We start from the raw sequence: 26,495 nt of genomic DNA, 5'->3' as shown, positions 1-26,495 counted from the left end.
TTCAGAAAGTGAACTGAATTGTGCCTCTTATTCCCCCTCAGATAAGCCCCAGGTGCAAGTTACAGTAAGCTATCCACAGGGTCCAACGAGGGAAGGTGATACTCTGGCGCTGACCTGCATAGCCAATGGGAAACCACAGTGAGTACTCACTCCAAACCTATGAGGCTTTTGTTTTTCCACACGACTAACCCATTGATGGGCCACTAAAAGGTCCCATGTGATTGGTAACAAAATGTTGGGAAATGGAGTGAATGTGTTGAACCAGGGAGACACAGCGACTGCAGATTCTGGAACTGGGAGCAGAAGACAAACTTCAATGGGTCAAGCAGAATCTTTTCACTACTCACTCACTGCATTCGTTCAGCAGTTTGTTTACTGAAGCACACGGCCATGATCAATCAAATAACAGAACCAGCTGGTGGGTGAAATGACCTCCTCTTTCCAACATACAGACAGTTTCAAGGTTCTTTTTTTCCAAAGTTCCTTTAATTGTCATAAAATAATACATCAAAAATTTAACATACATGATATACTTTAACCTTTGCCTGCCTTAAGGCAGACAGAATCGTCATCAGTATTGCCTGGCAACCCTTACAGTACGAGAGAAAGAGAAGCGAAAGAGAGTTCCATCAGAGGCACTGGGTGTCCATGCATTCACCTCCAGCACTCCCACAGCCTCACAGACTCCTGTTCGGTCTAAGTGGGAAGTGGGAACTTTGACTGGAGACCTACTGCGTGCCCCTAATAAAGTGTTTATTGCTCCAATAATCCATGAACCTTACTAAAACCTTAATCTAATTCTCTTTACTATTTTAATTTGCCTGTAACAATTTTGACAACATGGTAGATCCTTTGAAGAGACCCTCAGTCAGCAGGACAGTGGATTCACAGAAACTACCAGGTCACAGAAGGCTATTTGGTCATGGTGAATAGATAGCCTGAGGATCTTGAAGGTTGACTGTCTCAGAGACCTTCCATTAACCTGAAGCTAATATTGTTAACAATCAAGTACCATTTCTGTGTATGTCAAAAGAATGTGGGTTAAAATTCCACTCTGAAAATATTGAGTTATTCATTTTACTGATCCAACCAAATCTGGGAGTGCTGTACCGTATTTTTACATATATGATGTGCGCGTTTTACACGTATTTTACAAACCATACACCACCCCCCCACCCCGTGTGTTACATGTGTGTGTGTTATATGAGAATATTTTTATATATTGAAAGATTGCACACAATTAATAGCGGGTGTGGAAAAGTCAATCTGGCAATTTATAACGGGTGTGGGAATAGAATAGTGGCATTGAAAGAACATGCATAATTTATAGCGGTCATGGGAAAGACATGCTGGCAATTTATAGCGAGCATGCAAATATTATAGCAAGCATGGGAATGCAATAACGGCAATGAAAGAACGTACACAATTTATAGGGGCCATGGGAAATTTTGACCTTGGGAATATCTCTTTGTACTGAATGCCATGGTAATTCTACAAGCAGGACATTCTGGCTCGGGCCCTGTACTAAATCGCCCAGACCTGTCCATGAGGAAGGAGATTAACATATCAGTGCCTCTGATTTGAGACAAAATTAGAATTAAAATCCTGCTTAACTCTGAAGTCTGTATTCAATCTATTTGATTGATTCCTCTCCAAAGCTTGTTAATGTGTTGCAGCAGGATATCGTCTATATAATGGGTGATTGACACCTTTGGGGAAAGATGATTGGGTGTTAATTGCAAAATATTAATTGTGTCAGATTCTGGTATGTGCTTCGTCTCATACCAGCTGGAATTTAAAATACTGCACCTGTGCGGTATATGTGTATTATATGGAAGTATCTTTTACACAATTTATGATTTTCTGCACGTTATATGCGTGTGCACATTATATGAGTGAAAATACAGTACAGGTACACGATCCTTTATCCGGAACCTTCAGTGTTCCAAATTTCGGATTTTTCTGGATTTCGGAAAGGCCACCCGAATTGTGCTGCCCCCACCCCCTTCCAGTCACTCGGCTGCCTCCCCCAAGCGCCCATCCCTCGGCTGCCACCCCCAAGTGCTGGCCGCCTCCCCCATGTGCCGGTCGCTCGACTACCTCCCCCAAGTGCCGGGCGCCTCTCTCCCCACTTACCGGATTTTGGAGCTTTCCGGATTTTAGAAGTCCTGATAAAGGATCGTGTACCTGTATATACTTTCTATTTGTCTCTGAGTTGTTGGGTCTTAGAGTCTCATGTGGATCAAGACAGCATGTTCCTTCCCCAAAGGACCTGAATGCAGCAGAGGGGTGTTCACAACAATCCAGTTTCTCATCATTATTAACCATTAATTTGTGGTGAACTGTAGTTCCACAGCTATCTCATAGGATTTGGACTCAGGTCTCCAGATTATCAATTCAGGCAGAAGATTCCAGGCTGCTGCTGAGGGATTACTATTCGGCTGAGGGTAAAGTCTCTTGGATGAGAACAATGAAGCTGTTGTGAAAGATGCAGGACACTTTTCTAATGAAGCCAGGGAAAGTTAAGTCATGGACAAATTAATTGGTATTATTCTGAGAAAAGGCCAATTATTGTGACAGAGCAGTTGGTGCAAATTGGCTGGGCTTTTTACAACCTTACAGCTGCAACTTCACCCCAGAAGTATTCCCTGCTTCCTGCAGATGTTATGATAGCATACCAATGCACGTGCAGCCGCACGGATCACACAGAAGTATATGGTTGGGTCAGACTCAAGGATCTCAATAAAGGGTCCCAATCCAAAATGTTGGCTGACCATTTGTCACCACAAGTACTGCCTGACTTGCTGACTCCACCCAGCTCCACATTGTTCATTCACATCCTACAGGTAGGAAGCTGCTGACTAGGCAGAGAGGGGATTCTAACTGCCTTAACCATCTGCTGAAATAGGCCAGCACTCCACTCAGGTTGAGAGGTTGGAGAGGGGATGGATACTGTCCTGCATCAGAGTGTCGATATTCCCAAAACAATATTGTTAAAATGCATTTAAGCTTGCAGCCTTTGCTCCTCAGCAGAATGATACATTGCTCTGCAGCCGAGATGCAGAGTCTGGACCCAAAACACCATTGCCCATTTCCTTCCATAGATGCTGCCTGACCCACTGAATTTGTCTGGTTGATTGTTTTGTGCTTATTGATCTTCAGCACGTGCTTTCAAAATCTCAGTCTTACAAATGTTGCTCCACAGACCCGCACTGATGTGGCAGAGATTAGATGAGAAAATGCCTGAACGGGCCAATGTGTCTGTCGAGAACTTAGTCCTCGAATCCCTAAATAAATCTGACAATGGAACGTATCGCTGCAAGGCGTTCAATGATATTGGAGAATCATACGATGACTATCTCTTATATGTCTACGGTATGTATAACTTGCTCACTCTTGCTGTCAGCTGTAAATATTTGGCCATAACATCTACTGGCAGTCATGTGCTAATAGCAGCTTGCATGATGAATGTGTATTTTGTCATATCAATGTAAGGCAAGTAAGGACAAAAGGCAACAGAATTAGTGTAAATGATAGTTCTTTAGCATTGGAAATGTTTCGGCATCCTTTTATTTATGAATGATTAATCCTGCTGCACTGCTCAATGTTGTGTGTGGTTACAGTGTGCAAGCCAGAGCTTTGTATACCACTGAATTTTAACATCTGAGGATGCATGTGGCTTTTAACATTTTAAAACTTCCTTGTCATCGCAGGTTCTGTGTCAAAAAGCTGAAAGTTTAATTAATCCTTCTTCACCTATTGCAGATATTGGCATCTCTTTTGGAGATGCGGCTGCTGTAGTTTGGTGCAAGGATTAGTGACCCACAGCAGTGCACAAGATCTGTTTGAAACCATACAGCAAGACTGAATTTAGCCTGTCTGATTTTGATGACATCCAGTTTGATTTGGGAATGACCTGTGAGATCAATTTCACATCTCCTTCCACATCCCCATCACAGCAGAAAGAAAGAAAGAAATTCCTTTGGGTGCATTGAAGTTAAATTTTATCTGTTTATTCAAATTAGATCTCAAGTAATATTTCAGGCATTATCTCCTCCCTCTGTCTCTTCTTGCCTTTGATCTAGAATAAGGCAGTTCATGTCACTAGCTAATGCTGCTTTGCCACCTGCTTCCTATCTCCCTTTGGAAAGTAGATGCTGACCGCTCATTACAGTCATCTCCTTCTTCCTTCCACCTGGAATGAAATGGCCCTGAGCCAGCTGAGAAAGTTAGATTGGCCCCAATGGTGGCAGATGCATTTGACCGTCTCAGGAATCGCCCGATACCTGTCCTTGTGAATGTTACACCACTACTTTCAATTTGCATCTTGTGATGCATTAACACAATCTCAAAAGAGGCCTAAAGTAGTTGCTAATTTTCTTTACTTCCAAAATCCCTCGGACTATTCCCACGTTCTGAAACAAAAATGAAGTGGTATATAATAATCTGTGCCCATGAAACCTATTGTGTATATATGAATTGCATGAGTAATGTGCATGTTTACATTGTGATTCCATGTGAATGGCATAATCCCACTCACTGTTTCCCATCCATAGCATGTTGAAAAATCCCCCTGCAACAATGCTGGAAGTCTCTCTGAAAACTGTCATGTCAAAACCAAATGCAGCAGACATAAAGAATACATATCAATTTGAGGCAAGGGTAATTTTATAAGTGAGTACAAAGAGGATGTGTCCTGTTAGATCACCTCCGTGGGATTCATTTTTGAAAGAAATGCTTTGTAAAAAGCAATACTCTTTATTGTGGGCCTGAATCCCATCTGTTTCCTTCAACAAACTCAATGGTGGATCCTCTGGGGTGATGTCAGTCAAGAAAGCCCTGAAGACAGACTGCTCAGCAATGCAGGAATTCTTAAACTAAAAAATAGCTTGGTGCTGGAAGAATGGGGTGTGAGCCTACTGCAGTATTTGACAAAACAACCTGCATTTATATAGAGCCATTAATGCAGCAAAATGCTCCAAGGCACTTCATGGAGCTTAACTCAGACATGGAGCTAAATACTGAGATAATCCTAGTGCCATCCTGGTGATGGAATATTTATCCATCAGCTCACAGTAGGTCCTTTTATAATGAAAATTAGCGTTTGTAAAGACAGGTTTCCTCTGCCTTTAAATCACTCCATTTACCTCCATAAAAGGGCCAAAGGAGGATTGGCTGGTCCAACTAGCTCCACGTTCCCTCCGCCTAGGAGGGTCGCTGCTGAAAGTGAGTCCGAACAGGAAGTTAAGATGATTGGCCCAGTTGCCCTGCTGCACTGTCACAGAGCGGCCGGTGGAGCTGTCAGGCTGCACTCCCTCACGCCACCCGCTCCTGACAGGGCTCAGGCAGCAGGGCAGTGGAATTGATCCGGGGCTGATAGGGGGAGATGGGCAAGAAGAAGGGGGAATAGAAGAGGGAGAGAGGGGAATGGAGGAGGTAGGAAGCCGGGTGGCAGGGCTGTCAGGCAGGGGGACAGGGGTGCTGTCAAGCAGCAGGAGGGGAAGGGGTGCCAGCAGGCAGCAGGGCTGTCACAGGGCAGCCGCTGCTATTCTACACATCCCACCCCCATATGCCCTGGGAACCCAGCGTGCTGCTCTGGGCTACATAAAAGGACTGCGCGATCCGTCTTTGCCATCCTTTGCATAAAAGGTAAATTTTACTTTTTTTTTTAAACTTGAGCAGGCAATAACGTGGCTTTTGTGCATAAGTCTCTCACTGAAGTGATGAGATGTGCTCTCTGATGTAATAGCCTCAGTTATCCAGTGTGGGATGACCTCAGTTGCCTTTCAACTTCTTTCTCTGGATAGAGTGGCCACTCTCAGGCAAGGAAAAGTTTTGATGTGACTTGTTGATAAAGGGGGAGACAGAACTTGGAAGTGTTTGTTTCCTGTTTTCCTCACCACCCCTCTCCTCCGTCTGATCACCATGGAAAAAAAGCAGCTGGAAATGTGCTCAAGTACGCTCACCCCCAAAATCTGCTGCTGACAAAGGAGACACCCAAAATCCTGAGAAGAGTTCCATTGTGGGTTTTAAAAAAAAATGAAACTGACAAAATAGGAGAGTGTTCATCCTTAATTGCCTTCTCCCCGTGAACAATGCCAGCCAGTAATTGACTACCCCAGTGGCATTCCTGCAACTTAGCATCATGGCTTTTAGTGTGTCTGATTCAGATGAGCCCATTACTGCACCATGTTGTGTGAATGAACTCTCCTTGTAGAGGTGCTCCCTTATGAAAAGTACAGAAATAAACTGGGAAATATTGCTCCAGAAAATGGCTATTTCCAGAATAAACTTTACAGCGCTTCATGAACAGCTGGCTGCTGTCAGATTGATCATTGGTGACATTTTTCCTGCTCTGATCTCTAACTGAGGAGGAAACTAGAGAACATTTTGAATTGAGCCGTGCATCACATTGCAATCTGCTTCACTGGGCACCTTAAACCGGCAGTGTAACCCTTGAGACGAACAGATCCAACTACACAACATGGTTTGTTTCAAACTTTCCCATTTCTCAAATGAGTCTTTTTGTTTCGTTACTGGGAATTTATTGACTAATATGATTATGAGTTCATTTGGTTTTTACAGATTCTATATTCCAACAGCAGTTCATTCCAGTTAAAAATAAACTGTTTTGTTCTGTTGTCCGACAGACAATTCTGGCAATGAATAATTTCCCTTCCACAGGCTGTCTGTCTGTTCAGTGATGCCCCTTCCACAGAATGCCTGTACACAATGTAAATGCCCACCCTATGTGCAAGTGAGGTCACATTAAAATTGTCCAGACTTCTGCCATTATTTTTTGTAGGAAGCATGGAGTTCGATTCATCGTTGGCTGATAAAATGCTGCAAGGCATTTCAAACCAAGGTCTCATTTCCCCACTAAAGCGAGTTTGCAAGCTGAGTTTGCCAATTATGTCAGCACCCACCTGCTCTGTAGTTTTATCATGAGTACCACTGCCTTTCAATGAGCTGGTAGTTTACTTTTTATCTTTTTAGTGTTTTCCTGATCTTTGAGGATTGACTTGGAACCCGTACTCAGCCCTAGCCCATATTGATTGTTCTGAGGGTGAACTAAACCTAGCGTAGCAATCAGAATTCAAAAGAACAATACGTTTAATGCCACGAGAGATTTAAGATATGAATTCAATCTCCTCAGCTGCAGAGAACTGTTGGCCTCCTTGACAGTGTGACACAGTGATTCAGATAGTGAAGCTGCTCTTTGAGGTGCTAAAGAATCGGGTTCAGTCCTGACCTCCTGCTGTCTGAAGTGTGCACGATCTCCCTGCAATTGCATGGGTCCCCTTGTGCTCTGGTTTCCTCCCACTTCCCAAAGGATTAGTGAGTGCATCAGCTACTATAATTTTCTACCACTGCCTAGACCAGTGGGGAGTTGAGAATAAAATATAGAATGAGGGTAGGGTCGATGGTCAATATGGATGCAGGGTGAAGGTCCAGTTTCTGTGCTGAGTCTATATTCAGATCGATCCCGAACCATAATGGCTACCCATTCAAATCCATTTCCTGAGGAAAAAACAACACGAGAAGGAATGAACTGCAGTGCTCCATTGTTCCTGACTTTGTGCTGGTATAATTTTTTTAATGATTGTCAAGATCACTGGCTTGGAAGAGTTGCTGAGCCAAGAGAGTGAGCAAGCTAGATTACTATTGGCAGCAAGATGATCATTAACCCAATGGTTCTCCAGCTTCATTTGTGTATGTTACCAGCTCCTTTGTGCTGTCAGACACAGCAGCCCCAGACCAACTCTCCCAGCGCAATTAGTGTTTGCTATTTAAACAAATGTAAAAATATCAATAATGTAAATTATTCTTATTAACACCTTTGCATCTTTGAAATGGGACAGCCTAAAAATAAATTGGATGCACTCGAAAGATAGCTGATTAAATCCAACCTTTTTAATTCCACTTTGTATTAATCATGATTATCTATTGCCGTGGACATATTGTAAGGATAATTATTAATCCAATTTAATGTTTTCAAAACACACTAACCTGCTGTACCTACAGAATAAATTTATAGATTCTTTCAAAGAGAAAACATTTTCTTTTAATTGACAGAGAACCACCACTATTATTTAAAAGTTGTCTATTAAGGACAGTTTATTTCTAGCCATTCACTCAAAAAGATATTTTCATTTCACAGCAATTGAAGTATCATATAGAACATAATTTTGGTTTGAAGGAAGAGTACTAACACTCGACATACATTTAGCATAAGGATTTTTTTTAAGTGTTAACCCTACAGCTGTGTACCGTTGCAGACCTCTGATTCCATCATTTCCACAAACTAATAGCTCACACAGGAGTTTCCGTTTAAATGGATAAAGCTGGCAATATGTTTTTGTTTGTTGGTTTATGCATTTATTTCCTAAATGCATTTCTACACCATTGAGGTTTTCTTTCTTGTTTCGTTGCTTTCCCTTATGAAAAAATTTGTTGAACAGATGAAATCAGCCTGCAACAAGCTTCTATTTTAAAGCTTTCCAACCTGACAATGTAATGCCAACGATTTAAAGTTGTGTTTACTTTGAAGATAGAAGTGGTTGCAAGGGCAGTTGATTATTTGAATTTCTTGATCCTTGTTGGATAGAACGAGCTTGATGCATCTTGTACTCTGGCAAATGTTACAGCCTCGGGAAAAGACATTTAAATTTACAAACTGGGAAAACTGACCGTTTCATGAATTTTCTTCTTCCTTGCTCTAACTCTTGCTGTGTGGCTATTATCACTTTTATTTTTCTTTGTTTGAATATCATGATTTTGTTTTGCTGTTGTAGATCAAAGATGCCCCCCCCTGCATTTGTGTAGTAGCATTTTGTTCAGAATCAGATGGTGGCTTTTTCAACAACTGTACAAGTAATATCCTGTGATCTGGTGGGAGGTGGTGGGAGATGTTTCGCCGATGATCATGCCATTACTGGGGACAGGAAATGTGCCAGGAACCATCACACCCTGTGAGAGGTTTGTAATTGCTGCTGTAAAACCATCAGAAGCTCAAGCAAATTTGGGATGTTATTTTAAACTTGAAATTTCAAATATTTAGCTATACCCTTAGTATCTGTTGGAGAAGTTTTTGACATTTATACTAAGAATGAGGTTGCAAAAGATGACAGCTGATTGGCCAAAAGGAAAGAGTGGACTATTACTGATTACCTTCAACTTCGATTTGTCAATCCTAATTTAAGGAAGTATTTCATGCAGTTCTGATGCTGTTCCACCTTACTGCACAACGCTGAGTTAAAAGTGGCAATATGTGGCTGGTCTTATTGTTGCACAACATTGAAGCAGATTGAGGCTTCCCATAAATCAGGTTTGCCTGGCTGAAGTTCATCCTGTAACGCCAGGGACCCTTCTCTGCTCTCTGTAGAACTGCCAATAAAATTGTTATCTTAAATCGGTCAGAAGTGGTTGAAAGACATTAAATAGTCTATGTGTAACAGCAGACCAATGAGGGCTTTGTCTGGGGGTCCTCCACTGGGAATTCAATGTCCCAAGCTCTGGTATGAGGAAGCCCTTTCCTTGGAGAACATAGAACAATACAGCACAGTACAGGCCCTTTGGCCCTCGATGTTGTGCCGACTCATATATTCCGTCCTTTAAAAAAAAGAGAGATTGGATGCAGCCCGTTTTGAATCTGTGGTAGGGAAGGAGGTGATGGAGCAGTGGGAGGAGTGAAACTGGAAAGGTGGTTTCAACTGATGGGAGATTGGAGAGGTCAATCTGAGGAATAATTTACTCTGATTGAGCGAGTGGAGGGAATTCGGCTGCCTGAACAGTTGGTAAGAGTGTCTGCTGCCTTGTAAATGGAGGGTTGAAGATACTGTTCAGAGACAGAGCCAACCTGTGACACCTTTTTTCAGAATTAATGTTTACATCGACTATATTGTGATGGAAATTAAACTTTTATGATCACTGGAATTCCAGCAAAATAGAATAAAAAACAGGAAAAATTATATCTTCAATTTCTCTTCGTGGTAAATGTGTAAACATGATCTTTCATCAATGTTTCTTTCTTCATTTGAAGCTGGGTGCAACAGGCATCAGCATTGTCTCCACTTGTCACCTTGAACGATCCACTAGTTTGTTTGCTCACGATGCGGGTTTAGATGACTGGAGCATCCTGTCATATTCTTTGACAAACTACTTACGGACACTTGCCTGCCGCTTGTCATTAGAACATTACTGCACAGTACAGGCCCTGTGGCCCACGATGTTGTGCCGACCTATATAAGCCCTCTCAAATACTTCACACCCATAACCCTCTATTTCCCTTGCATCCATGTGCCTATCTAAGAGTCTTTTAAATGCCCCTATTGTACCAGCCTTCACCTCCATCCATGGCGATGCATTCCAGACATTCACTACTCTGGTATTTGCTACTGCTGCCCTGGGGAAAAAGTGCTGGCTGTCCATTTTATCTATGGCTCTCATAATCTTATAGAAAATCACTTCATATCCATCTTCACTCCAAAGAGAAAATCCCTAGCTAGGTTAACCTTTCCTCATAAGACATTTTCCAATCCAGGCAACATCATGGTCAATCTCCTCTGTACCCTCTCCATAGCTTCCACATCTTTCCTATAATGAGGTGACCAGAATTGAACACAATATTCCAAGTGTGGTCTAACCAGAGTTTTATAGAGCTGAAGTATTACCTCTCAACTAATTATTAGAAGCCCACAGAAATGTTGGTCTTGTGTTCTCCAGTGTTGGACAGGTGAGGCATGCTGAGTTGGAGCAAGGATACAACTGTTGAGAAAGCCATCAGATGAACCAAGAACTTAGTATTTACCTTTCATTTGTAAACATTGCTTTAGTTTTTGTGATTTCATGTGAAAAATGTTGTGTATTTCATGTGTGTTTTTATTTATTTTTTTCCTTTTTACCATCTAGATGTACTCACCACCCCAATTCCCACTACAACCACCATCACTGCCACAAACATCCCCACCATCTCTGAAGGTACGGTACCCATGAGCCATTTTGCTTTTGTCCTCAATGCTCTTGATTTTCATTTAACTCTTTCTGTGTACTGGAAGCTCAGCAGTTTGTAGGGGTCTGAATGGAACAGAGCTTCAGGATTACAAAATCAATTTTTTTAGGAATTAATTTCCAGACAGATTTGAGTTAATGGCATATTGTGGAATGCCCAACTATCTGAATAATTAAAGAAAAATTAAGAATCACCACTTCCTTAAAAGTGCACTATTGAGTTTAAAGAAAAAAGTGGAAGTTTGGAACGCATTTGGCACATCCGTGACCATGGAATCAAACTTTTCAAGCTAGTGAAAATCAAAACAACTGCAGATGCTGGAAATTTACAATGAAAATAGAAAATGCAGAAAATACTCATCAGGTCTGCAGCATCTGTGAAAGAGGAGTAGAGTTAACATTTCAGGTCACAGACCCTTTATCTCAACCCATTCTGAGACCCTGAAACATTAACTCTTATTTCCCTACCCATAGATGCACCTTGACCAGCTAAGTATTTCCAGAATTTTCTTTTTATTTTCATCCTAGTCCCTCTTTCCTGCTTTACCCTGTAGGTTTCAAGCACTCATCCAGGAGTTTCCCAAAAGCAGCAATAGTTTCTGCCTCTCTTTCTAGAGGTGAGCTCTAAAACTCTACTGTCTGAGTTAAAAACTGTTCAACACACCTCCCTTCAATCCAGGTCTTCAGTCACTGACCTACCATTTGCAGGTGAGGTTTTGCTGGCATCTTGGGTGTAAAGCTTAACTGTGTCAAATATTTACAAGCCCAGAGATTTAATCTTGAAACTTGATATCAGCAGGATTGAGTTGGTGAGGAGAGGACTGATTAGGTCTTATTTTTAATAAGCTTGTTGTCTCATTGAAAATTATGCCTTGATGGCATTATCTGATGTAGTTCTCATGAAATCCAAAAATCCATGAATAATTCCCACACGTAAAGAAATGGCAGTGGCAGATTTGTGGTTGAGCCTGGTCAGATCTAACCCATGAGACAATTCTAGATACCTAGTAGCAGTAGTTGACAAAAACCTGGGTTTAAACTCAGCAATTGAAGGTGAATTGTGAAAGAGAATTTCTCCTATCCCTTTAGGGGTGGACTCTATCCTGTAGACCAGTGGTTTTCAACCTTTTTTATTCCACTCACTTACCACTTTAAGTATTCCCTATGCCATTGGTGCTCTGTGATTAGTAAAGGATTGCTTTAGATGTTATGTGGGTGGAAAAAAAAGGTTGAAAACCACTGTTTTAATCGTACCTAATTGACTCGTTATGTGCATGGTTTCATACCTCCAAAGGAAATGGACCAATGACTATTTTTCTCAAGCAAAATATTTTGATAACAATTGGGTCTAGAGCAGTGATTCTCAACCTTCCCTTCCCACTCACATCCCATTTTAAGCAATCCCTTACTGATATCAGAGCACCGAAGGCAGAGGGATTACTTAAAGTGGGATGTGAGTGGAAAGAAAAATGTTGAGAGCCACTGCTGTAGAAATTTGCTAGTGTTTCTAGTTTCATACCAAACCTCCGCAAACTCCTGAGGAAGTAGAGACATTGACATGCTTTCTTCACGACGCCATAGTACAGTTGATAGCAGTTGTTTAAAATCCATCAGACATCCTTAGTAAGCTTCCATTAAGAAACTGTTGCAAAAGGCCCCATGCTCTGTGCAAACACAGCAATTTCAGGCCATTTATAGAAAGCTATTAATCATACACACTAACAAATGATTTTTTTTAAATTTTCTCCATTGCCAGGCCTCTCACCTGAGCAGTTCTAGTTGCATACATCTACTGGCAAAATGTTTAAAAGTGTGTAAAGAAAAATTAACCTTTAAGAGGACGAGTCTCACAGAAAGCTTGGTATTCTGGACAGGTGCCACCTTTTTGACATTTCCTCACAGCCTTGTGATTTTCTTCCCTTCAACTTTTAATGAATAGAATACATTGTGACAAAATAGCTGAAAAAATTAGTTCTTTATAACCACCATTCAATTCCCTCCCTTAGAGAGCAGCAGTAGAGGGTCGATTGGGAACTGGAGAGACTGGGATTGAATGGATTTGGCTGTAGATTTGGTCACCTGTGGTGCAAACTATTGCAAAAGTTTCCTCCATTTACATTGCCAAAAGAAAACTGGAGAATCATGGACAGGTGGGGAAAGAGATGGGGATATGATAGGCCAAGAGGCCTCTGTGCTGTTACCACAGAGCAATGTTTAAATCCAGGTTTATCTCATATCCTGGATGCAGATCAGAAGTTGTGCATACCCAGAGGTGTCATTACAGACCTGACTTAACCACACCTCCCCATGCAGATCAAATGCCAAAGGCTTGTAGGGTAGTTATTGGTCAACAGTAGAGCACGAGGCCTGAGGTTAGGTGCTCAGTGATGCTGTATAGAGGGTCAATTATGAATATCATCTCTTTTAATCTTCCCCTCCGGTGGATGCAATATTGCTTTGCAGATCCGCATTCCAGAGTTAACTTCACAGGTAATAAAACACCGGTACTGAGAAAGTACAGTGCTGTCTTTTAAACTGAGGTTCTGTTGTCCCTGAGTAGATATAAAAGATCCTGCTGCATTATTTTGAGGAGTGCAGGAGAGTTCTCCTGGGTGTTCTCCAGTGTTTCTCCCTCGAACCATTTCAGATTATCTAATCATTACCTGGTGGGATAGCACTGTGTAGTGTGTAGTACAGGTAGTACATTCAAGGTACTGCTTCCAGAACAAAAATGACCATTGTTTACTCATGATTCCAGTGTCTGCAGGTCTTGTATTTCACTGCCCTAAATATCTGATGATTAAATCCAATGCTTGCGGAGGTCATTGGCAATCAAGCCCCATAAATTAGAATTGGAGACCACTGGTGCAGCCTCACACAGAGTTGACTAAAGGATAACTGGCACTGAAGATGGGGTTGATTACTTCTTCCTTACTTTATACCCTGTGTTTTTGATTAAGTATTGGACAGTGTAGATAAACTAGAGGGGTCCCACTGCCTCACGGGCTGTCGAAAGCTGGCACACAGAGCAGTAATGGTCATCACGATCACCCTCATTCTTTCATGTGAAAAGGAAGATTTTTTGGAAGTGGTGTCCTGCACATTGAAGGAATGGACAGTTTGCTTGTCCCCTGAAGCTCTGATTATCTGCAGCTGATTGACCATGTAAACCTTCCCATAATGCTGTTATATTGCACTTGAAGATGAATTGATTCCCTTGTTATTTGCCATTTTTGAAATTTATCAAGGGTCAGGTGCAGCCTGGGTGGGTGGGTGGGGGGGGGGGAGGCGTTGTGTGATGGCGTAGGTCGGAGATGTGAAAATATGCCGCTCCCAGCAGAATTAATTAAAACCCAAAAGTTTTTTTTAAATTAAGATGTTGAGATTTGTTCTGAACTTAACTACAATGGCTACAAAGAAATCAAAGGATCAAACTGCAAAGAAAATAACTGTTAAAAGAGGTCAGTATGATTGAAGAAACGGGGCCTACCTTATCGACTGAGCCTGCCAATGGGCCACCTTTCCTTCAGAGATTGACCCGAGCAGCAACGGCTAAAGTAAACGTTTCACCAGTGCCACTTCTCCAGGGAGCTGGCGAAGATGGCACTGGAGTTCAGAAGAGGATCCTTGAACTACCATTGCAAAACCAATTGCGGGTGGGTGAAACTTCACACATGTGCACTACGGTAACGGAGCCAGTCTAGGCTTGAAGATAATTGAAAGCAATCTCAACATCAACTGAGGAAGAAGAGGAAGGAAGAAATGTTAGAAGAATTGGAGGGAGCAGAATCAGTATATTGTGGACAAGGGCCCCAACCTATGCAAGGTATGGAAGAAGGGAAGAAGGGAAGTTTGAAGTTTCACAGACTATACCTCAGACTGTGGACCCCATTTTTAAAAAATTTTCTATGCTTTCAGAACAAATTAAAATACTGTCTAGTCAAGTGGCCCAGCAATTTATTTCTCCAAGATCTGAATCTACAACACAATTTCAATATCTTAAAGGTGAAATGAGTTCTATTAAAGTTGATATGGATAAAGTTAAAGCTAAAGTTCAGAAAACTGAAGAAGATATTCAGGATCATCACCTTGATGTAGAACAATGTAAAGATAGAGTTAATAAAATGGAAGGTTCTTTTACGGTCTGGGAAGTTCAAAGAAAGAAACTTTTACAGAAAATTGATGTATTGGAGAATCATTGTTATAGAAATAATGTTAAAATTGTTGGACTGCCTGAAGATTTTTTCAAAAATTGATTCCTGAAATTTTGGGCCATGAAAATTTTCCGAATGGATTGGAACTGGATAAAGCCCGTAGAGCTAACAGAGAAAAAAAAAACATTTCTGGGACAAGTACCATGCTATATTCTAATTAGATGCCTACGTTATCAAGATAAAAAAATGATATTAAGATTGGAGGTCCAAAATGGTAGAAAACAGCAAGGTCTCTTAATGATTGGAAATAATAGAGTATTTTTCTATGCAGATTTGAGTATGTCTTTTGTTAATATAATCCTATTTGCTTTCCGATATCCAACTGTACTTAAAGTCTTTTCTGGAGAAAATCAATCACAGTTTTTTTACTGATGAGGATGAAGTTTTTGAATTCATTAATTCATTGCCTGATAATAAACAAGACTCTACTCAAAGTCATTCTTTACAGCAGCCAAAATTGAGCAAAAATAACTTGCAAGATAGATGTTAGATGTTGGAGTGCCAAGAATCGATTGAGATTGATGACGGTCAAGTGAGCAAAGATCTTGAAGAAGCTTATCATACTTGATAGAATTATGAATGTCTTTTATATATTCTGTCTGGGGGTGGCAAACTTTTTGCCTTCTCCTTCCATAGCCATGTGCCACTTAGTGGTGAAGGCCACTTCCCATATAATAGAGGGAAATAGTACTTTTTTTATATATTTATATATATATAAAAATATCACTACATTTTGAGAGGGGGGATATTTTCTCTATTTTTAGAGGTTTTTTTGCTTTTTTCTTTTGTTACTTATTCTTAGAAACTGCTGTGGAGCTGAGGTCTGCCAAGATGAGTACCGAGAGTTATGTACTTCTAAATTTGTGATATTGTGGTAAATAATTTTAATTTTTTAACCTTTTATGTGAATGGGCTCAATAATACAATTAAGAGAAAAATGATTTTAACTTGTTTTAAAAAAATTGAAAGTTGATATTGCTTTTTTACAAGAGATGCATTTAACTGAAAAAGAACATAAAAAAATAAAAAGTGAATGGGTAGGTCAGGTTATAGCTTCATCTAAGGCAAAAGGAGCTGCTATTTTAATTAATAAGAAATTACCTTTTAAATATACAATCTATTGTTATTGATTCTGCGTGGAGGTTTGTCTTAGTAAACTGTCAAACTTATTCAGCATTTTGGATGATTATGAATATTTTTCCACCCAATGTAGATGGTAAAAAATTTATTCAGGATTCCTTTTTTTATCTTGCTGAAGCAAATGATAATGTGATAATTGGTGGTGATTTTAATTGTTGTTTAGATCCATTATTGGATAAGTTGCAAAAATCAATAACTAGAACAAAAACTGCAAAAAAAATTAACCTTGATGAAGAATTTGAATTTAGTTGATATTTGGAGAAAATTAATTCCGGAAGAAAAGGACTGTTCATTTTATTCTTATAGGTTTGACTCTTATTCTAGAATAGATTTGTGTATAATTTCTGCTCAATTATAAGGTCAAGTTATATATGCAGAACATAAAGCTAGGATTTTATCAGATCATTCACCTCTACTGATTTCATGTTTAGGTTCTGAAATAAAATATTAATTTATAGATGGAGGTTTAATTCTTCGTTATTGAGAAATGTTGATTTTGTAATTATATAAGAAACTAAATTCAGGTATATTTAGATATTAATACTAATTCAGTTGATAATAAATTTATTTTAAGGGATGTTTTAGAAGCAAATAGTAAGTTCTACTAAAATTAATAAAGATTATCTTAAAGAAGTAGATAAATTGAAAAAAAAGAAATAGTAGTTTTAGAGAAATATTCATCTGAAAGGAAAAATATAGATTTAATAAATATGAAAATTTATTACAGATCGATACAAACTTATAGAACAGAGAAATTAGTTGAGAGAATTAGACAGAAGGTACTATAAACTGGGGGAAAGAGTGCATATGGTTTTAGCCTGGCAATTGAAGACAGAACAAACTTCAAAGATTATTAATGCTATTAAAATAATTCAAAAATTACTTATAAACCTCAAGATATAAATAATTCTTTTAGAGAATTTTATTCTAATCTATATACATCTCTGTTTATTAATGATGAGGTTAAGATTAATAGTTTTTTTTAATCTGAAATTCATATTCCTTCTTTAAATTGCCAAGATCAGAAAGATTGAGATTCCCCATTTACAGTTAAAGAAATCATTAATGCTCTTAAATCTATATAAAGTGGTAAATCTCCAGGGCAGGATGGTTTTCATCAGAATTTTATAAGAAATTTAAAGATTTGTTAATACCTCCTTTAATGGAGGTATTGAGACAAGCATTGGAAACCCATTCTTTACCGCAATCTTTTTCAAATGCAATTATAATTGTTATACCTAAGAAAGATATTTACTAAAAGCTGAATCCTGTAGATCAATTTTAGATGTTATCAAATGTTGATTATAAAATTATAGCTAAAGTTTTGGCGAATAGACTGATTAAATATTTGCCGAATTTAAATCATTTGGATCAGTCGGATTTTGTTTAAAAAATGACATTCTGCAGACAATATTGCTAAATTAATTAGTTTAATTCATATATCTCAGAAGAAATCAGATTCAGCATTGGTTTTATCATTAGATGCTGAAAAAGGCTTACGATAGATTAGAATGGAGTTATTTATTTAAGGTGTTAGAAAAATTTGGATTTGGATTAGTATTTATTAACTAGATTAAAACTTTATTTAAAAATGCTTCTGCTAAAGTTGTGACTAATGGACAAATTTCTTCTGCTTTGTCATTAACTAGATCAACTAGACAAGGATGTCCTTTATCTCCAGCTTTGTTTATTTTAGCAATCAAACCTTTAGCACAATAAGACAAGATATTAATATTATAGGAATTAAAGATACTTCAAAGTAAAATACCTAAACCAAATCATAAATCAAGATTGAGATGGGAAATTGATTTAGATAGGAAAATAAATATTGGTACAATAGAATTTTTATATCAATTGTAGTTAACCCTTGAAAAATTTAAAAATTTTAATTTAATATCATCAAATTTAAGTTTTAGATGTGGTTGAAAGATAGGTTCATTTTTTTCATTTGACTTGGCAATGTACTAAGTTTAAACCTTTTTGGATACAAGTTAAAATATTTTTGGAGAAAATGTTAAAGTTAAAACTCCCATTAGATCCGATGTTATTTTTATTTGGGAATATTAAAATGGTTAATTTAAAATTAAGATAAACTATGTATAAAATTGAATTTTTACGATTAGCTGTAGCTATTTCTAGGAAATGTGTAGCTATTACTTGGAAATCGGATATGGATTAAGGAATGCAAAGATGGCATACTGAGTTGAGATCATGTATTCCTCTTGAAAAAATAACCTATAGTTTACGTGATAAATATCACTTTTTTTTCAAAATATGGAGCCCATATTTACTATATGTTGGTTTGAAGATTTAGAGCTCTCAATAGCTTGTCCTGGTGGTGATTTTTGGCTTCACAGCGGTTGATATGAATTTGTCTATGTATTTTTAATAATCTCCTCTTCTTTTCTTTTTAGGAGTTAGGGATAGTATAGGCGGGAGGAGGGTGATGGGGAGGGAGGGGGATTAGGGTTATATAAACCACATGTATTTTTTTTCTTATATTCATTATTAATAGAAAATGTAATTGTGGTTATATTTTTTAATTTAAAATATTCAAAAAGGGACAGGTGCAACCTGGAATTAAATATGAAATAAACTCTTATGTGGCTTTCTCATTCATCATAGTTACCATTCATAGAGCAGATACTTCTTTGAATTACAAACTGCTGGGCTTGTCTGATTCATATGAACTGTGTAAATTCTTTGTGTGTTTCCTCTGGGTAGAAGTAATGTGATTGCATTGTGTGTTTCTGTTATCTGTTGTAAAAACCCTGCAGTGCACCTCCAATTCTGGCCAGCAACGTTTGGTGATCATTTGCAGGGAATGCATTAACATGTTTGTCCTTGTCATCAAGTTCATTATTGGCAAGAATGTTATGACAGGATAATTTTGTGCTCTTTGAGATTGCAGTGATTCATCTGTTTCTTTGCAAATCAGACTGTCAAAGCCCTCTTCTCATGGCATGGTTACTTTTCAGCATCACAGCAGTTCACACTTCTGTTGCTCCAAGTTTGAACGGGGTAAAATAATTTTGAAAAACATTTCTGATGGCATATTCATTCAATGACATTGTGCTGAGAATAATGGGATTTGGTATTGCTTCTTATAGTTGACACTTTTCAAAGTCAGCCTGGCTGTCCCCTGTGTTGTATTCCCATTAATCAGAATGTGCAGAATCCACTGATTATCCAGGCAGTAAGGAGAAAGGATTAAATCCCTTCACTCTGATATGGTTGGTTGGATGTAAAGCCAGAGCTGGGCTTGTTCTAATGCACTGTGTTATGGAGAGTGGGCGTAAATTTGCCTCTGAGCCACCCACTCAAGGCTGTTGATGTTATGATTAAGAACTGACAGGGATCTGGGGGTATCTTCTTCAAGTCTCTGAATAAAACGGAAGAGGATCAGAATGAGGCTATATTTTGCTACAATTGTGTTTACCATTGGGGTTTGGTTATGAAACTGAGTTGGAAATTTTTGTTTACTTTGAAGTTTCTATTTGAGGAATAGTTGGTTGAAGCAGCAACTCTTGCCATTACATCTTCATCTGATTGTGCCAGTGCAGCTTTGTGTGAGCGCTGTGATTTGGGAAAACCATCAAAGGCCAGTACTGAAGATCCCATGACTGAATCAGAGCCTCAAAATTCTTCCAACTCCATTCCAAGCCTTTATTAAAACATCTGTTGTGAAAAATGTTCTCAAACGGTCATATGGGAATCACTCCCCAATGTAGCTGATGGGAAAGGAAAGGGCCAAACGTGTCACGAGTGTACGCATGTTGAGGAGCGGATGATTGTTGATGCCATTCTACTTGAAAGAGATGGATAAATAGGGAGACTTTTATCGACATATTGAGGAAAGATGTGATCTGTTCCATCTTTTTTTTTTAATCTATAAATGTAGCTCATCATTCATTGACTGCTAATTAACTGTTTTGCATTTTAATGATGCCTTAAAAGTACAAAATGAAACATCTATCCAATCCTGAGATGTCACCACATGAATTCTGCTTTACAACTACCTGAAGAAATGCAGAATGCTGCAGCCCTTGTGGGTTTAGGTTGGTCAATTCTTGCTGCATGCCTGCATTAATATTTCTGGGTTTATCTTTAACTCTGCACTTCTCTGCACGCTGGCAGGCCATGAAATGACAGGGCAGACAATGGAGTTTATTTCAAATTCTGGTCACACCTGGTTCACGATTGTAGTTCAGATTTTGATTGTCTTTTAAATGTTTTTCATTATTAAATCAAGTCAAGCAAAATATATTCCCAGAATCTAATTTAGTTTAAACAGAATTGATTTTTTTTAAGGTGAGAGAATAAATATCTAGAATAGATCTTCAAGGCCAGGCTTATTATGGAACCCATCAGTAATTTATCCAATTATTTTTATAAAGCTTTGCAGTAACTGGGCACAGCAATGCAGATTGTGCAATTTTTTTAAAAATTATTCATTCCAGTGAATCCAAACATTATCCCATCCATTACTTTGAACAGGTTGCCTGTGCAAAGTCAACTGCCTCCCAAATAAATCTTTCCTTAATTTGCCAAGCATTGCATGTATAGAAAGCCCTATTTAATCCATGTTTCTTCAAGTCAAATTTTCAATCCATTAATTGAATTTTTCCCCAGATAATTCAGCTCAGCCATTATCTTTTCAAATCTATAAAGTCTTAACACAATTTTAACTCAGTGGTAGAAATGTTGATGCAATCTGTGGTCTTCATTTCAGTGCATTCCTACAGATGACAATACACATGGTATTATTGCTGAAAATGGGTTTAGACCACAGTTGAAAGTTCTGTTTTTGCTCTCACCTTCCTCCCCAATGATCTGATGTAAAAGTTGCCAAACTAGAAATGAAAGTAATTTCTCCATCTGGCACATGAGAGTCTCACATGCTAGCTGCAAAAATTGCTAAATTAATATTTCAGCCCCATTGGACTTTTTGGTGAAAAGAAACTCATCTGTGGTTATGAAGATTTTTTTTTAAGTATCATGTCAGAAATTCATAAAATAGGGTAAGGGGTAACAATAAATCATCTCTAAATAATTTATTACTTGTCCTGATCATACCTTAATCAGTCCAATCATATGCAATAGGCCTTAACAAAATATTAAAGCAGCTTGTGACGTCCTTTCACCAAAGTACAGTAGTGTTTTGAACTGATTGATACTATAAAAACTTCATCCAACCTTCATTTTCAGACAGCATTTAAACATCCAAGCAAAACAAGAAGAAGAATGTAGGTGTCATGGAGACTTCTTAAGAACTAGAAAGTGAATTAAATTTAGAGAGGCATGCTTTACATTGAGTGATTTGTATATGTTACTAGAAGAGTCTATTTTGGAAAAATGAATTCAGCAACTGAATTAAGGTGAAAGAGGTAGATGTGCATTGAAAACAGGTTCCATTGAAATCCACTGTGCCAGCTTGTGGAGAAGGGACAACATGTATTCATTATTACCTTATATTACATGTTTAGCACTTAGAACAGATACCAAAACCTCCACACCTCCTCATGCTGGTTGATGCTGCTGTGGGCAGGGTTCCCCAGCAGCTAATGTTAAATCCTTCATCTCAATTTCCAGTTCCTCATGTGTGAACACTCATGGGAGCATTGGCAGACCACATAGTTTGCCCTTTCCAGTGTCAAAGGCAAACAAAACACACAGGTCAATGATCAGGAGTGATATGTTCCTTTTGAAAATGATTCAGCTCCTGCAATTTCATGTCAACCAGCACACCAATGCTGTGGATGGGATCAGTAACACTGTGCGCCCATAACCAGCACTCTAGTTCCCGTGTCACAATTCCAAAAAAATCATGGCTGACCAGTGATAGTGTATTATATTCCCATCTTGATCCATATTCTGGAACACATTTGTTCAACAGAAGTCTGTCAATCTTAGATTTAAAATTAGCAATAGGTCTGGATAACTTGTGGGAGAGAATACCATATCCTGAGTGCAAATGTGCTTCCAACCTGCAAAACTTGCTGCCATTTGTAAACCCCATTCCCATCTCCCATGAGTCTCAGAGGACGTTTGCATCCATGTATGCAGTTCCACACCTCTTTCACCTTTTCAAACAGGTCATTGAAACCTGCTGTGAAACAACAACTAATACCCTGAACGCAGCGGCAAAGAGTGACTGCCGGTCTTCACTCGAGGGGTAACTTTGTTAGCTGAAGCTGATTGGCAGAAGAAATATAAATTAGGTCCTATTTGACATTGATTAGCAAGACTGAATCAGAAATGTCAATGTGAACCATGCCATAAAGTATCTGTAGCAGGTCTGACAGAAACAGCACATTGGCACTTTGACCATGGACCCTTGATTAAAGGTACTAGCTTGCTGTGCCAAATACACTGATTCCTGTGTACACATTCCATGTGTATCTCGTGTTCTGGTGGAGGAGGTGGCAGCTGAACCTTTCAGTTGTTTTCTTGTCTGGAGAACCAAGGCCAATAAATGCTGCCAGATGGATAAGCCCAGACTCATCCACTGTTGTATAGCCAACCACACCTCCCGTTGCATTTCAGTCCCATTAAAGTCAGTGAAACTGGATTCAAACGTCAGCAGCACATATCACTGCAGTGTGCAGTTAGTGTCCATAACAGAAGGCAATTAAGTATCAGCACCAATGCTGAAGGATAGTAATTCTGCTTCGAGCTCCACAGACCCTGCCTGATCCGTGGAATGTTTCCAGTATTGTCTATTTTAGTTTGGTAAGTTCAGCCCCAATGTGCAGAACCAAGCAACAGATCTGAAGTTCTCCAACTATCTCCCCCCAGTTGATGTCTGCCCTCTAACAGCTGATGGACACAGTCTCTCCTGAGACATCTTGAGCAGTTCCCCACTGAGTCAAGTCACTGTCTGCGAAGAGCAATTACACCACTGATTCGTGTTCAACACTCAAAATATTCTTTTCCAACCTGTACACATTTGTCATTCTATTGACAATGTGTAAATCATCCCTGGATCCAATCCAAACATCAAATTTATTCTCTGTCCGTGCCTGCTGAAGGATTCCTGCAATCAGTTCAGTACAGTTGGTCTACCTGTCAAATCCAGCAGGCGGGTTATGAAAGGGAATGTGAAATTGGTGCATGCCCCATCATTAGATGGGCCTTTAAAACTTGACTTAAACCTCACTTCGCCTCCATTATACATCTAGAAAAATACATTCTTTGTAAAGAGTAATAAAACATAAAAGTCTACAGACACCGTGAATGAAGTAAAAAAAAAAGCTGGGGAAACTCAGCAGGTCACACAGCGTACTTTATATAACAAAGATAAAAGGAGATAACCAATGCTTTGGGATTGAGCCCTTCATCAAGGTAGGTTATTATACCTTATGAATTAGTCTGCCCTTTGTCACTGTTATTGGAGAAGGCATCTTTGACTTTTACCCCTTTTCTGTATATTTCATGTTTAAACTGTGACTTCCCAAAGTGCACCTCAGGATCTCCTTGTGAGTTGATTACCGAAAATATCCACTTTTGTAAAGTTTCTTGACATTAATTGGTTTTGAAGGAGTATCTGGCAGTTGGAAATGGACACGATTGCCATTGTTTCCCAGTGCTCCTCATGTCTGGAGCAGTTCCTTCCACTTTATCATCCATGTCAATGAGTGATGGCTAGAGTGTGTCAGCGTTCCTGTGCCCTCAAAATCAGTTTGTGCCTCAACAAGAGAACTCGGCTTCTGAAGCAGCGTATGAATAGGTGTTGAACATGAAGCGATTACCACATCACGATTTGAACAGGGGCAAGCTTTTCTTGTTTGGTGGCAGCATGCAAGCTTTGAATGTGCTTCTCTGAAATGTATTGCCTTCTGGTTGTAGAGACTTTAAAATAATAAAGCGTAGCATTTACACCTAAAGAGCAAACAAAACAACTTAAGCTGAATGTGTTTAGTGTAATCTCAGAACAGAAGACATCAAACTGCAAATATCTTATTAAGTATTCGAACTATAAAACTTGTTTAATGTTTTCCATTCTGTTGAAGAATCTAAAATAATTTGGATTTTGTCAAACACAAAAAAACATAATTTCAAGCTGTTAATATTGGTTTACTCTTGCCTTGTGTTGATGAAGACGCCCCTCGTGCCCTCTGGGTGTCTGAACATGTCAGCAGGGTTGTCGGTGCAGTCAGGAACTTGACAGCAATGGCTGTCTGGTAGATTTTTGTCATGTTGTAGCAGGACAGCAACTCATCGTCAACAGACACAAGGACACAAATAGCATGAGGGAAGCACTAGACCATTGGAGGACTCCAAGGAACATCGTCACCTCAGCCCACCCTGTGGGAATCCATATCCAGGGCATGGCTCGAGCTGTGTTCTTACTTTAAATTCAGCCACATACAGACACACTTGCTCACAATCTTTCTTACTCTCATGTTCTAACTCTGACACACAAAACATAAATATGCCACTCACCCTCTTGCATGCTTTCATTAGTTCGTATATATTATTTCTTAAATTCTCGCAATCAGTCTTGAATACAAACACACATGCAAATAAAAACGTGCATGATGCACACACAGGCACACCCACCCACACACAAATGTCCATGCGCACGTACACACACACACACACACACACAGAGTAATGGATGTATTGATAATATTTGAAGTTAACATAGAATTATATATCTTAGGTTTTGTAGTGGGCTTGGTTACAGGGGTACACCCACCACAGCACATTTAACAAATACTATGACACTAAGAGAACAAGAGCAGATTCGGTGGGCATATGGCTTACTTCCATTCCTTTACCTTTTATTGTGAAGATGTTCGTTTGGAAACGCTGAGTATAGCAGACAAGCTAATTATGGAATTAAAACGGATCACCCTGGATGTCAGGACAATGTGCACAGTAAGGGAACAGTATTGGGTACATTCAGCCTTGTACTGGGAGTGCTGCAAACTCCAGATCTATTTGAGTGACAGGTACCAGACTTTGCAAAATCAAATGTTGGAACAGGAGAGGTTTTGCGAAACAGACTGAAGCTTGTGATGTCAGGTCACATGGGAAGAGAGACATTTTTGGATCAGAGATTGCAGGAGTGGAGAAGTCAAAACCCTGTGGTACACAAAGAGGTAAAACTGAAATCTCTAGAAGGAGAATGAGATACTGGTCTGTACTATATTATCCTTATTATAGGAGATAACCTGGAAAACCAGGAGTAAAACAGTAGTCTCTAGAAGGAGAGGGAGGTACTGGTATGTGCTATATCACAGTAGCTGGAACAAGGAGTTGAATCACAGTATCGAAAATGGGTGCTAACATATGACTCTAACAAAAGGGGACTACATAAATAAATGGATTTTAAAAGGGAGACCTTCTCAACTGCTCTTTTGAAGATAAAGGGTGCAGCCTCATAAAGGAAAGGAACTCCTGAAGAAGCTAAGAGGGGATTGAAGATCATCAGTTTAAGTTGAAGAAGAAATCTCTTCTTGGGGAAATAGCTCAACAAGATTTGTGAGTCTGAACAGTCCAAGGAGTAAGTCTCTGTCAACGAACACTTCATTACTGCTTTAAGCAGCAATTTCAAAGAATTTGATGTTTCATAATCACTTCTGAACTACAATTTAATAGACCTTCAAGTTCAACAAGACTTTAAAATACTGGGCCTTAAAAGTAACTGAAATAGTTTGGGCTTTAATATACACACACACATACATTTATATAATTACATTTGCACATAGTAGGGGTTTAAGATTAGAATTGGGAAGTTTAGAGTTAGGTGAGAACCGTTGTGTGATTAATAGTTCAATAAAAACGATTATTTTGAATTTACCATCATCTGGCAAATCTTCTTTTGCTGTTCCTGTGTTAATGATAATGGGGGTTGGTTAGTTCGTAACACATACACACTTTCTCTGTCTCTCTCTCTCTCTCCCTTTCTCTCTTCTGGCCATATTTACCAGCAGCAATCTCTGAAATTGCTTGTGTGCCCTCCTACTTCATGAGAGCAAAAATCCTAGGCCAAGCAAAGCAATGAGGAACTTCTTACATTGCAGGATACATCTGATGATTCTGTGTGTCATGGACTGCGCTCACCTTCAGCCCATGAAGCTAGTGACCGTCTTACAGTTTGGGCCCATAGGCAGGAAGGAGGGA

General features: G+C 39.1%; 1 protein-coding gene across 12 annotated transcripts in view; it reads left to right on the top strand.

Moving 5' to 3' along the window:
• cadm1a (cell adhesion molecule 1a) overlaps window positions 1-26,495 on the top strand; it is a 338,433-nt gene that overhangs the window by 285,947 nt on the left and 25,991 nt on the right. For 8 of the 12 annotated variants that reach the window (XM_069894892.1, XM_069894890.1, XM_069894894.1 and 5 more), the window contains 4 exons: window positions 42-138; window positions 3,206-3,375; window positions 10,912-10,980; window positions 11,565-11,627. In XM_069894892.1, coding sequence (XP_069750993.1) covers window positions 42-138; window positions 3,206-3,375; window positions 10,912-10,980; window positions 11,565-11,627 — 399 coding nt within the window. The remainder of the gene's footprint in view (window positions 1-41; window positions 139-3,205; window positions 3,376-10,911; window positions 10,981-11,564; window positions 11,628-26,495) is intronic. The other 4 variants (XM_069894893.1, XM_069894891.1, XM_069894901.1 and 1 more) reach the window with 2 other exon arrangements.

The sequence above is a fragment of the Narcine bancroftii genome, chromosome 8, assembly GCF_036971445.1.
Source record: "Narcine bancroftii isolate sNarBan1 chromosome 8, sNarBan1.hap1, whole genome shotgun sequence".
Taxonomy (NCBI): domain Eukaryota; kingdom Metazoa; phylum Chordata; class Chondrichthyes; order Torpediniformes; family Narcinidae; genus Narcine; species Narcine bancroftii.
This window is presented reverse-complemented; position numbering and strand designations above follow the sequence as displayed.